This window comes from Anomalospiza imberbis, chromosome 3 (assembly GCF_031753505.1).
Source record: "Anomalospiza imberbis isolate Cuckoo-Finch-1a 21T00152 chromosome 3, ASM3175350v1, whole genome shotgun sequence".
NCBI classification, from domain to species: Eukaryota; Metazoa; Chordata; class Aves; order Passeriformes; family Viduidae; genus Anomalospiza; species Anomalospiza imberbis.
In genome coordinates this window covers 77687293-77701083 of record NC_089683.1, presented here as the reverse complement: position 1 = coordinate 77701083, position 13791 = coordinate 77687293, and the positions used below count along the sequence as shown (strand labels likewise).

Here is a 13791-nt window from a genome sequence, read left to right as displayed (position 1 = left end):
TTTTCATTGGTCAAATAACAGGAAACAAGGAGAAGGACTTGGTTAGGACTATTACTTAGGTATGATCTTGTGTTACCTCCTTGTGTTTAAACCTATAAAATGTTCAAGTTCTACATTTGGAAGAACCAGAAATATGAATGGAAATTAGTTGGAACTCTGGGATTTAATTCACCAGTATTATTGCTTCCCCCATATTATCATATTTTACTCTCTGGTTTGGGATTTTGGGGGAAAATATTTGTTCTTGAGAAGTTTTCTTTCAGGTCAGTCGATTAATGTTTTTACTTTCATTCAGCTTGAATTCAGGGCTATGAATGTGGTATTGTTACAGTTAAAAGCAACTTGGAGTTGTAAATTAAAAGGAAGGTAAAAAGCAGTGATGTTTCCTCATTGCAGTTGATGTACCTGTTGCTTGTTGAAGGCAATGTACTGAATTTTCCTTACCTTAACTTTGTAGGTGAAGGCCAGTATGGGAAGGTGTATACCTGTATCAGTGTTGACACTGGAGAGCTGATGGCTATGAAGGAAGTGAGTACTGTGAATACAAGAATCGCTGCTGCCCTTGTTTTTTTCCTAAACCAAATGTGGGTGACGTATGAGGCATTGAGGGTTTCTGCACACTGCTGTTAGCTAATGGGGAAAGGATAGGAAGACAAACTGTTTCTTCATGTAGCCACAGCTGCTGTTAGCACTTTTTCCTCAAGTTGCTTTTCAGTTTATAACTTTCAATTTAAATGTTTGTAAAATGGATGGTTTTTTTACTGATCTCATAGGATGGTTGTGAATTTAAATGAATGCTTAATATATGTGAACTTCCATTAAGAGATTTTAAATAATTTTGAGAGATTAGTGAAGACTTTACACAAATTTATATTTTACTTTGCACTGTTTCCTCTCACGTTTTATTAATTTTTTCTTCATTCTTTAGAGCAAAAGATAGGAATTGTGACATCAGATGTTTTTCAGCTTCTCCCGTAGTGTGAGCTAAGTTGAGTCACAAAACTGACTAACTTGGTGGGTACAGAAAATCTAGTTTTCAGGATAGAAGTAAGTAAAGCTGTGTAGGTGTAGAGATCTGTTTTCCCTACAACACCTCGTGGTTGTTTTTCTTTTAAATTATTGTTTAGTTTTAATGCATTTCCACATCTTTAGACAACTGCAAGCATTAAGTGTTCACAGCAGTTACTGTGACAGCCGCTGGATGTTGCAGCAGTTACAATTTATGAGCCAGTTCTTACACACACACATACGCACATTATGTATGTGTAGAGGTGTAGGTTATGAATGTCCAAGGTGTAGAAAAGCAAGACTGGGCTTGTGCTTAACTTCTTGTACCATACTCAGTCACTGACTAATACCAACACTTGAGATTTTTTTGCTGTTATGTTTCTTTGCTCCCGATGAAATAACATTTCCACCCCTCCCCATCAGCTGCACTCTGTTTCTGTAATTCAGAGCTGCTTTCTAGCTGCAGGTGCTGTTTACAGATTAATGTGTGTGTACTCTTTAGTAGAAGTTGAAGTAAGCTCATAAATAGATCTTGTTTGAGAGATGTTTGTTTCACTAGGCTTGAATGAAAACTCTTTGCAACTTCCAAATAAAAGACTTTTCTGGATTTCTTTAAGAATAACTTGGGGGAAGATAGATTTATTGATTTTTTTTTTAAACTGGTTAAGAATACTGCATTCCCCTGCCCTTGCACCAATGACACTGTGGTTATATTACCTCAACCACAGTGTCATTAAAATGACTTCAGATTATAGTGGACAAGCTTTACTACAAATACATAGTATTGCACCTATGCATTAGGGAATATGTAAAATACTTGAATATCATTTGTCATCTTTTTGTAATCTTCATATATTTAATTATACTACTGCTTGAGTACAAACTGTATCCTGGAATTGTTACACAGAACATAACAATCATAACATCCCAGCAACTGAAAACAATATATGTGAATTTATTTCTTTAGCAATTGTCCTGCACTCAATTAATGAAGCTTCTGTTTTCTAACAACATGGTAAAAGTAGCATCTTCCATAACTTGCTATTCATCTTGCTTATCTTTGCATGGTTAGAAGCTTTAAATCAGTTTTTCAGAATACCTGATAATGTTTTTCGCCATTGAACAGTCCATCACAGCAAATTGTAGAAGTAATGAAAACCTGTTCCTTTCATCAAAACTTCTGATTGTATTTGTTTCATGCCACATCTTTTTTTTTGCAGCTACCTTGTTCTCATTGAATAAACTCCTTAAAGAGATCACTTAGACTCTGGTGATGAAGTACCTGGCAGAAAATCTTTGTTGAATGATAGCTCTCTCTGATATTGCTTTCAGATTCTCTTGTATTGTGTCTGTATACCACCCTTAAGCTAGAATGCAAGCAGGCTAGCACAGAAGAGCTATATATGTGCACACAAGTGTATTGACACATTTAAGTAACATAATTTTCCTCTTCTAAAGTTTCTAAATCATCATAGTTGTAGGTAGTTTTCCAGAAATAGCTTAGTGTGCTTTATTTGTTTCAGTTTGGGGATGGGAGGGGTAATTTGGGACTTTTTGTGTGATACGCTATTTAACAAGAACAACAAAAACTTTTTGTTGCATTTGAGTTTAGGATGGGTTGTTTGCTTTTTTTGTTCCTTATTAATTTGAAATAGCAGCAAAATAATGGCAAATCTTTCTTGCAGATAAGATTTCAACCTAATGATCACAAAACCATCAAAGAAACAGCTGATGAACTGAAGATTTTTGAAGGCATCAAACACCCTAATCTGGTTCGTTATTTTGGTGTGGAGCTCCACAGGGTAAGAAAACATAAATGATTGGGCCTTTTTTTTTAAGGCAGAGTGAAAATTTTAAGAAGCCTTGCATTATTGGAGGTTTTTACATGAGAACATTCTAGTTAATCTTGTCGGGTTATCTCTGTGAGTAGCAGTGTGGCTTTTTTCCTCTGGATATTGAGGTCTCTGAAACATAGTTAGGAGAGACTTTTTGGAACTGGTACATAAACAGAGGAGGCTTAAAATAAGTGAATAGAGTAAGTAATCCTGGAACTATTCTATGCTGCTATTCTGTTGAACTGGTCTAAAAGCAATTTATATCATATATGGTATGGTAATTTCTGTATGTAGATAAAGACTAGACAGGCTAAAACCTGTCCCTGTTAGCAGCAAAGGTTGTACCTGTATTGTATCATGTTGATTCCTGGAAAAATCTGCTGACATATAAATCTTGACTCCAGACAAGTATTGGAATTTGGCTAGCATCTCTTCAAAAGGAAAAAGCAAGTTTTCTTGCTTGAGCAGCAGAGCTAATTAAATGTATTTTTCTATGGAGTTGGATTCCAATGTTGTGTACTGGGATACCCAGCTTCTTATTACTTTCTGCTTTCCACATGCTCTTCCCACTTGTGAGTCTTAAGTCCTCATGTCTTGCTGGAAAGTGCTGCTTGGATTTGACTCGTTTGCTCAATATGAAAGAAGTGGTTTTGGTGACCCATTGCTGGTTTAGAAGGGGACATAGGCTGCTTTCTGCAGTTCTCTATTTGAGACACAAATTTGGGTGTCTGTGCCACTGCGTCATTGGTTTCTTGGACTAGATTCTAAGTCTCTTTGGTGTCTTTGCCATCTTTTTATATTAATTCAGTCTGTTTGAAATCAGCTGGGCTTGGAGACAGAGTGGGAGCAGAAACCTAATTTTTTCCTTAGAGTGAGTTAGAGTTGGCATGCTTGTTCAAGCCACAGCAAAGAACAAAAAGCTTGCCCATTTCATGCAGTTAACACATGATACTGCAGGAACTGAGACAGAGAGAAGGGATAAAATATAAGCCCAAAACATAATTTCGTGCCCTTTTTTCCCCCCTTCTCTAAATAAGGAAAGAATCTCTATAAATGTCTGTGTAATATGCCTGCAAGGTTTCCACAGTGTCATTTGCTTGATGCCAAAGCACTGTATTTTTATACCACTGAATAGTATCAGTTATGTACAAATGATGCAGATAGGCATGTAGCAGAGTTTCCATAGCTGTGCAATAGAATATTAGATACTTCGTGGTAAGTGATACTTTCATTAAGGCATTACGTGATACTTTTGTTATTTATTTAATGAACAATGAAGGATGTAGGGAAAACTATATCTTAATTCAGTGTTTAAAAGATAAAAACTTAATGAAATCTGGTTTGCTTCCCAAAACAGGAAGAAATGTACATCTTCATGGAATACTGTGATGAGGGCACTCTGGAGGAGGTATCAAAACTGGGCCTTCAGGAGCATGTCATTAGGCTGTACTCAAAGCAGATCACGATTGCTATCAATGTACTACATGAACATGGTATTGTTCATCGAGACATTAAAGGTAATGTTAACCAAAAAGGTAATGTTGTTTCAGTGTGGTAGATATGAGCAGGGGGAAGGATGGGGGCATGTATTTGCATATTTAGTGTGCATTATCTATGCAGCCATTATTTGTATAAAGCCTTCTATTAAGTTTTCAATTTACAAGCTATTGGGTAGTTTCATGCTTTTTCTTTTATGTGTAGATCGTAAAAAACATTCACAATTGTCATTTCAAACTCATAAATTTTGCCCATGATTTATATAGTTTTCTTAGAGGTTGTTAAGATTATTGGGGATTTATCTGAACTCAGTTGTTAGTCCTTGCATTTTTAGCACTAATGTACTGAGTTATGTAATGCTGTTTTCCTTCTTGTCTGTGCAAATAAGTGGTGTTTTCTGGAGCTGACAGGCAGTGTACAGTGCTAGTTGTGCATCAGAACTTTTCCTTGTGATTCCATTTTCCCAAAGAGTTTTGGAATTTCAGATGAATGGCTGATTAAACTTAGTAACAAAACTGTTGTTAAAAGAACTTAAGTGATTCTAGGATATCCCTTTATCTAGTGTTTTTTTTTCCGTACATTTATCTTCTTGTGCCTGGCTGTCAGCATTTGCATATGTAATTAGCAGACTGAAACTACAGTAACCAAAGGGGGGTTGGGCTTGGCATTTAAGATACCCAGTGTCAGTCCTCATTTCAGGTTCATTTTTCTTTTTCTGCGCCTTCCAACAACATCCTCCATGTCTGGTTATCTTGGTTTTGTTAGTCTGGCATATTTGGCTCACCAAAGGCAGGAAACTTAGGCGAAGGTAGGGGAAGCAATGCACACAATATGCCCTGTGAATGCTCATTTTGTGACAAGGCAGTGCAACCCAACGATGCTGGGTTTCTATGTCCCTCTTGCTCACAGGGTTTTGAATCACCGCAGCAGTGTAGGAGGTTCCCAGTTGCTCTTGGTCCTTTGGCCTCGTGCTTCTCATTTGGGAAAAGAACTATCTACGATCCAGAGGCCTTCCACCCAGGTAGGCCACTCTTGAGTCAGTTTTGGCTTTTTTTTTTCCTAGAAAACACTTTCCCTCACTCCCATTCCCCAGCAATCTTACCTTTTCTGGTTCTCCTTCCTCACCAAAGGTTTCTTTCCAGTTGTGGATTTCCCTTTGTGCTTTTCACAGTTCCCTCCTTGCCCTTTTCTTGATCATTCCTTGTCCAGGTTCTGCTTAGCTGGATTATACTCTCCTGGAAGCTCGTTGTGATCAAAATCCAAGGCTGGCTGACAGGGATTTCTTTTGTGCTGCTCAATGTCATTGCTGATATCTGGATATGTTTCCAAATAGGTCTTCTGCTCTTCAGGGAAATGTATGGAGTGAGAAAAGCTGTTTAACAGAACTGTAATGTTGTGTTACCTGAGAGCATTTCTGTTGCAACAGGTTCCTTACGTCAAATGTTGGAGTGTTTCTTGAGAGTAACAGTGGGTCACTGCAGGCACATCTGTGTATAGACCTTCCTGAAACTCCATGGCAGAATATAAAGACAGACCACAGAGGGTATTTTGATAAAGGTTACTTGATGCATTGGAAGTCTTTTGCTCATTGACTTCTTTTATGCTAACATTGCATCCCCAAGTTTTCAGGCTAACAGCAGTAAAGAACACTCCAATTTTAATTTTATCTCTTGGGTAGACTGGTACTCTTATTTTTCTGATAAGGAAAAATGACATTCAGACTGTTAAAACTACTTTCCTGTGAAAATCTCGCTGTCAGATCACACTAGATCTCTCATAGCCAGTTTGTTTAACATCACTGTTGATCTATTTCTTTAGCAGCAGATAAGCAATTCTTATAATGACTGTTTATCTGTATCCTGCAAGACACCTGTACTTGGTGTCTGCAAGTACCTTATGCTCAAAAATAGACTTTTGATTAGTAGTGTCCCCTTGTGCCACTGTTGTCTTTCAGATGCTATTATGGCATCCAGCTCTGTGTGGATAAAAGACCAAGATACAGCTGCTAAAAACATTTTTCAGCCTGTGGTGGTGAGGGCAGATGCAGGGTTATGTCGGCTGGTTATTACATTTGGCTGCACTGCTTTTGCTTAGTCTGCATCATTTTGAAAAGCGGGTGGTGCTGGTCTGTAGCAGGACATAGTCTCTTGTGATACTCTTTTAATCTCTGTTCTGGGTATTGAATTTTAATTCCTGTGGCTAAGCCCTGTTTCCTTGGTTAGAATTATTTCACTTTTTGTAAGGAAGCTGTTCTGGTCAGTGATGCAGGATGATGGAATGTTTAGTGCTGGAGGGAACCTGTGGACATCTCTGAGCCCTCTGTCCTAAACAGAGCCAGCCTTAGTATCAGATCCAATGACAGATCAGATCAGGTTGCTCAGGACATTGTTGAGGTGACATAGATGTGTCTCTCCAGGGATGGAGATGCCCTGTTCCAATGACTGACCTACTCCCACTATGAAAAGCTTTTTCCTGATAGCTGCGTGGAATCTGCAGAGGTTGCTATCGTGTCCATTGCTGCATGACCATTTCAGTGTGCCTTTGAGGGAAAAGTCTGTTTCCGCAGTCTTGCTGTCCTCCTGTTACACAGCTGAAAACAGCAGTAAATCCCCTGCACACACACTCCTCCGAGCATCCCTTCTTCAAGCTCAGCAAACCCATCCTGCAACCTTTCCTTGTACGTTGGGTGCACCAGCCCTCTGAACATCTTGACGTCACTGTCCTGGTTTGCTCCAGTGTGTCATTGTCACTCTTGTGCTGGAGAGCCTAAAAACAAGACACAGCACTCAAGGTGTGATCTCCTAAGTGCAGAATTGAGAGGAATTAATGAGGCCATGCCTGGTGGATTCTCTTCAGGAGAGAAGGGCATGTTCTTGAAGAGTGCTTGGATAAATACACAAAATGAAAGGATTTTATCTGCAGCTTTAGTAAATCAGAAACCTCGAATGAGATGCCCTATACAAAAAAGTCTTCATCAAACTGCTACTGTATTATTGTCTTCTTGTAATCTTGTTAGCTCAAAACTTCTGCTATCCTGTCTTCCTGATGAGCACAAAGGAAGGAATGTCATTTAGCAAGCGCTGGAAAACTGCAACAGGAGACTGTGGGCATGTGTCATGCTTTCTAAGAGACTGAGAAAAAAGAGTATGCGGAAGCTGATTTTCTCATCCAAGGGTAGCATTTGGACTGCTTGTTTCTTGAATGAATTTGGCTGCTGCCGTGCTTAAGCACTGGCTGTGGAATGTCTGAGCTGCCTCTTTTTCTGGAATTACAGAACAGCGTTTAGTGGGGCTTTTTGTACTGCTCCATGTACTCACAGGATTTCCACCAAAACCTTTGGACTATCATGCTGGTGCAGTTTTCATTGCTCTTACTATGGGGCTGATTTGGCAGAGGTACAGGGCATGAAACTTGAGTTTAAATGCTTTAGGTTTGGGCTGCTCTAGCAGGAATATGGCTTTTGGCACTGTCTCTTCACAGCGTGCCCAGGAGGACCTGTGGTGTAACAACAGGAGGGCTGTGCACAACTGGGCAACCTCCTGCCTCTGCCAAGGGTGTCCAGTGATGGTGCTTCAGACAGTGCATGTGTAAGGGGAGAGAAGGAAAAGATGGGGGGCGGTCCCTTTCTGCCATTTTACTCATGGTCTTTGGTTTTATTTTGCCTGTTGACCATGTGGATGTGTAAGACTTTTGTTACATTCCCAGTAGTGTTAACTGTCAAAGGTAAAAAAGCATCAGGCATCTTCAAAGTACTGACCTCTTGTCTGCTCTTCTTACACGGGTACTGCTGGATCTATGCAGGTTTCAATTACTGCTTTTACAGACTTCTCCTGCAGTCTGGTCTTGGTTTTTGAACAATCATTTTATAAAACAAGCTCCAGTGATACCACATCAGTGGAAGCTGACAGAAAGTGTCTGCAACATGAGTCTTCATGTGCTGTCTCTGGCTTCTTGCTGAAACTTTGATTCAGTGCTTTATTCCATTTGACAATTCTAAGTGCTTTCAGGAAAAAGGCTCACAAGAGCTTTCATGGCAATACTTAGGCTAAATTGTCATTAGTTTTTATTAAAAAGGATAAAGTCTAGTTTTCAAGGCCTTGGAAGAAGATTTTGAACTGTATTAAACTAAACTATTCCAGTAGCCTAAATTCTTTCAGAAGAGAGATTGTTGCACTTCAGCACTGCCAGGCTCCATCCACTGTAGTAGTTGGAAACACTTTGTAGCCTTCTGTGAAATTTTCATGTTGCTTTCTTGAGGAATGGAAGCAAAAGTTTCCAGAACTTGAAAAACTATTTGCTAGTGAGGACTATTTTTCCTAAGCTCTTTTTTTAGGCTAAGTGCACCTCCTTTCTATCTGACAAGCAACTGCTTGAAAACATTGGAAAAGCAGTGGACAGTTTAAAGGAAGAAGCTGTCACTCTCCTAATGCATTGTCCATACTTAGTGTTCCATGCTTTGTGTCTTTCTGGATCCTTCAGTCAAGGAGCTGAGAGATGGTCTACCCAACTCCATTACACATACCTGTGATTGCAGAGTGACTCTGAACATAGGTACCACTGATGGCAAATTGCAGAATCCAGTGAAAGAATTCTGGAGGATGTCCAAGCATTTGAATGCCAGAAGTGGAAAACCATTGCACACAATGTGGAGATGAGTTGTATTCCCTGAATATTAATTCTTTCAGGACTTGTAAAAATCTACAGTAACTAAAGGTTGGCATTTACTTCTGTTAATGATTTTGCTCACTCGTCAGTTGCAGTTCTATGTAACACCTCTTGGACTAAATAGTTATCAGCTATGGTCAGAGTAGTCAGAGTCCTTTGAGAAGTGGGCAGGGTTTTGTCATCATTGACCTGCACTGCCTTTTTTTGACTTAAGCTTTTTGAGGATTCTTTGTATTCTTTATGAATATCTTGGGGATGCCCAAGCAAGTGAATGGGAAAAGGCTATTAACTAAGACTAACACAAAGGAGGAGCAGCCAAGAATTTCTGCACTGTTTAAAGTGGAACAAAAGTGAGAAACTTCGGAAGGTTCTATTGAGATGAGCCATTTTTGAATTAATCTTTTGTGTGACATGGGAAGGGGCTTATGTGTAGTGAAATCCCCAACATCTGCCTACTCCTAGAGTAGGTGAGCAGTTTGTTTTGTGCATACTATCTATCTTTGCTCCAGAAAGACCACAGCTGAAGCTCTATTTCTGCCAGGTGATACTTGTAGCCTATTTGTGCTTTCATTGTGATACATGAAGAGTTCAGAATGTGGCCTGACATAAGGAGCTCCTTCTGCTCTACCTGTTTTCTCTTGCTGTCAAAATGAATATTTTGGCAGGATGTTGAATGAAAGAAAACCACAGGTTGTCAAAACCACTTGGTTTATTTTGTATTGTTCTGTTGAACAACTGACTTGAAGCTGCTTGCAGATTCCCCTTGGAGATTTTTAATTATGCTAGGGAAGTTTGTTCTGTGTAAGCTGCCAGTATAGCAAGTTATTTTAATGGTAGTCCTACTCCACAATTACTCTGGAAGTGAAGTGCAATAGGAGCAGACACTCGGTAGTAAAAGTAATAAAATGCTCTAAACTCTCTTTTGCAAGTCAACTGTGACCATAGGGTCATTAAGGTTGGAAAAGACCTCCAAGATTGAGTCCAACCTTGGACAAACCACCACTATGTCAGACAACCAAACCACGGCACTGCCATGCCCAATTGTATCTAGAACACTTCCAGGGACGGTGACTCCACCACCTCCCTGGGCAGCCTGTTTCAATGCCTGACCACTCTTTCAGTGAAGAAATTCCTCCTGATGTCCAACCTGAACCTCCCCTAGTGCATCTTGAGGCCATTTACTCTTGTCCTGTCCCTGGTTGCCTGGTAGATGAGGCAGACCCCCACCTGGTTACCTCCTCCTTTCAGGCAGTTGTAGGGAGCAATAACGTCTCGCTTGAGCCTTCTTTTCTCCAGGCTAAACACGCCCAGCTCCCTCAGCCACTCCTCACAGGACTTGTGCTCTGCACCCTTCACCGACTCTGGTGCCCTTCTCTGGATGTACTCCAGCACCTCAATGTCCTTCTTGTAGTGAGGGGCCCAGAGCTGGACACAGAACTTGAGGTGCAGCCTCACCAGAGCCCAATACAGGAGGATGATCCTTCCTTTGTCCTGCTGGCCACACTATTTTTATTGATAAATATGATATCATCTGTCTTGACTCAGAAGAACTGAAGAGGTACTAGTGGGAGGGACATAGCAATGGCCTCTGCCAGGAAGCGGTTTCTTCTGAGTTTAGTGCTCACAAGGAGAAGCACTGGAATTCATGAGGAAGTAATTTCTTGTAACAAGCTTGTATAAAAAGCTGTTTAATTTGCCTGCCATACTTTTTGTTTGTGGTTTTTTTTTTTTTTTTTTTTTTTTTTTTTTTTTTTTTTTTTGTTGAACACTTGTCAACTTCCAGTACAATTCATATTAGCACAAACCCACCAGGACATCTTTAATGCTGTCATATTCCACACTTAATTCACAGGTGAAGATTTAAATGTGAATTCAGCTATTATCCATTGCAACCTCCAAGACTTTATTGAGAAGCCCTCAAATTCAGCTCTGGTTTAAACAAGTGTGTCTGCGTTTCATTGTGTTTCCTAGGAGCCAACATCTTTCTTACCTCATCTGGATTGATTAAATTAGGAGACTTTGGCTGCTCAGTGAAGCTGAAGAACAATACCCAGACAATGCCTGGAGAAGTGAACAGTACCTTGGGGACTGCAGGTGAGGAAGCTTGTGCTAGGCAGGTACTTGTCAAGTTAGCATAAAGGAAGACACCTCCGCCAGAAGTCTGGAATAAAACCATGTGTTTCAAGGAAACTTGATTTTACCTTAGCTAGTTTTGTGCTTTACATCCAGAGGCCAAAACAATAAGTGAATGATATAATGTGAGAGTTAAAATGGTGTTTGTCTGTAACTATAGAGATGCTGGAGCATGTGTTTTCTGGGGTTGTATTTTTCTCTGCAGCCTTACTGAAATAGTACTCTTCACCAAACAGCTGCTTAATAGATTTTCAGAAAACGGCAGTCACTGAAAGCATGTACCTTAACAGCATTTTCAATATCACTTTTCAAACTGAAAGACAGTTGTGCTGAAAACATGTCAAAAACCAAGAAACCAGCAAATGGCAAAACTTAGCAAGAAAACCTGAGTAGTATCACTTGATGTATACGGTTCCTTCTGCTGTATGAACTGATGGCATCATATATGTTGTTTCAAAGCATACATGGCTCCAGAAGTAATCACTAGAGCTAAAGGAGAAGGGCATGGACGTGCAGCAGACATCTGGAGCCTGGGCTGTGTTGTCATAGAGATGGTCACGGGCAAGGTAGGGATGTTTCATGTATTGATGAAAAGCAAACCGTTCTCAGCAGTTTTTCTGCAAGTTCTGGTCTCAGCAGTTTGTCACACTCATGTCTGCAAGGACTGGGATGGTTTTTCATTTCCTGGAGCACAGAAATACATGCTCTAGTGGGTAGCAAGTTACTCACTAATGCTTGCACTTAGCAATGCTGTCACCTATTGCAGAGGCCTTGGCATGAATATGAGCACAACTTCCAGATCATGTATAAAGTGGGGATGGGTCATAAACCTCCTATTCCTGACAAAGTGAGCCCAGAAGGGAAAGACTTCCTTTGCCACTGCCTGGAAAGTGACCCAAAGATGAGGTGGACGGCCAGCCAGCTTCTTGATCATCCTTTTGTCAAGGTTTGTCTGATGACTTTGGCTACAAAAACTGCAGATGGGAATGGGGAACAGCTTTTAGTTGGCTTCTTTGTTCTCAGTAATGCCACTGAGGTTGGTAGCATGGTGAGGGGCTGCTAGCAAATTGATGCTGTCCAGGAAAGATGGATTGGCAACTTTCCAGAAGCACGTGTTGTTTTCAGGAAGCATATTGACTATAGGATGTGGTGTGCACCATGCAATAAACTTTCACTGCTGTTTTGAAATGCATTATGTTAAAAAGGCAAGTCAGGATTCAACTGGGCTTTGCAGCAAAAACTTCAGCAAGTCCAAGTGCACAGGTTTTTAGAGATAAGGGCCCCTCCATAAAAAGTGTAACCAGCACATGCTTGAGAACTCTCCCATTCTTCTGTGCTAAGAGCTGCTTTTCTTTTAAGTTCATACTTAAAACATTCATACTGAATGTTTTATCTGGCAGCTGCTGTAACAGTCTTCAGTTCTTGCATGAACTACAGTGCAATGCTTTCCTTAAGAACAGGCAAATATTCACAGCTACAAATTAAGCTGTATTTGTAACTTCTTTTTTGAAGAAATAGGAGTGCAGTAGGTTATTGAATTCTGTCTCATTTTCCAGCATAAAGTTGATAAGTTTGGTGTTCTGGTTCAGTAGCAGTGTGTTTGGCATCATCACTCATCCTTCAACTGTGCAGCTGTAGCAAATCCCATCCATCAGAGGTGGACATTGCTTTAGGCACCTAAAGGATGCAGTTAACAGTGGGAATGGCAGTACTCCCATACAAACACTTGTAATGCATTATTGTGGAACAAGGGAGAGAAAAAAAACTTCAAAGATGTGAAGATGCTAAAGAAATTGATCCATTATCATCTTGCTGCAGGAGGGAGATGGCTGAAGTAATTGCCTTTTGCTTCTTTCACAGGTTTGCACAGATGAAGAATGAAGTTACTCAATCTCTGGCCTTTTCTTTTCTGACAAGATTTTAATCACTACTGTATGTAATATTTACATAAAGACTGCGCTGAGAAACAGTATAAAAGTTGACCTTAACGAAGACTGCACAAGTGACAGTGTCACTTCCTCTGCTGCTCCTGTACATTTTACTTGGCACATGTTGCTCATGTGACGTGTCTGCAAGTTGGAAGAAGCTGCATGTTTCAGTGAAAGTGCCATTACTACTGTATATGGACCATACCCCTTTTGTTCCTTCTCTGTTTCTCATTTGATTGAGAACTCGTATTGTTAATATGTAGTATTTTTGAACTCTCTAGGTTCAGAAAAATGCTGTAGTGTTATCAGGCGTTATGGACCTTGTTTTTTAATCTGTTTGAGTGCACTGACTGTGAACTTTTACTGGGGTTTTTGTTTATTTGTTTTTGGCAAGCTTCGGATTTGTTATGCACAAGGCTGATTAATGAAATTTAAAAAAAAAAAAGGTTTTTCTCAATAAATGGTTTATTTTAGGAGATGTTGGTGAAGGGTTTTTCTTCTAAAAATAAATGTGGGAGTGTGCCGCATTTTAAACTTTTTTGCAACATAGGGATAAGACTGCTAAGGTGACCTAACTGGAATAAGCTGCTCTTGTATTATAATAGGCAGTGTCTTGTCAAGTTTTAAGATGAGTACTGTGAGATGCTTCTTACACAACAGAAGTAAGGTTCTCCCTTTCAGTCACCTTCTGAGAAAAGAGGGTGATGGGCAATTCCTGACACTGC

General features: G+C 40.0%; 1 protein-coding gene across 7 annotated transcripts in view; it reads left to right on the top strand.

Moving 5' to 3' along the window:
* The window catches only part of MAP3K4 (mitogen-activated protein kinase kinase kinase 4), a 49845-nt gene extending 36303 nt beyond the window's left edge, over positions 1–13542 (top strand). For 5 of the 7 annotated variants that reach the window (XM_068185248.1, XM_068185250.1, XM_068185247.1 and 2 more), the window contains 7 exons: positions 458–528; positions 2694–2810; positions 4201–4360; positions 10977–11099; positions 11598–11704; positions 11905–12084; positions 12999–13542. In XM_068185248.1, the coding sequence (XP_068041349.1) occupies positions 458–528; positions 2694–2810; positions 4201–4360; positions 10977–11099; positions 11598–11704; positions 11905–12084; positions 12999–13019 (779 nt within the window). In that variant the 3' untranslated portion in view covers positions 13020–13542. Of the gene's footprint in view, positions 1–457; positions 529–2693; positions 2811–4200; positions 4361–5249; positions 5362–10976; positions 11100–11597; positions 11705–11904; positions 12085–12998 lie in introns of those variants that run through there. The other 2 variants (XR_010997446.1, XM_068185251.1) reach the window with 2 other exon arrangements.
* The last annotated feature ends 249 nt before the right edge of the window (positions 13543–13791 follow it).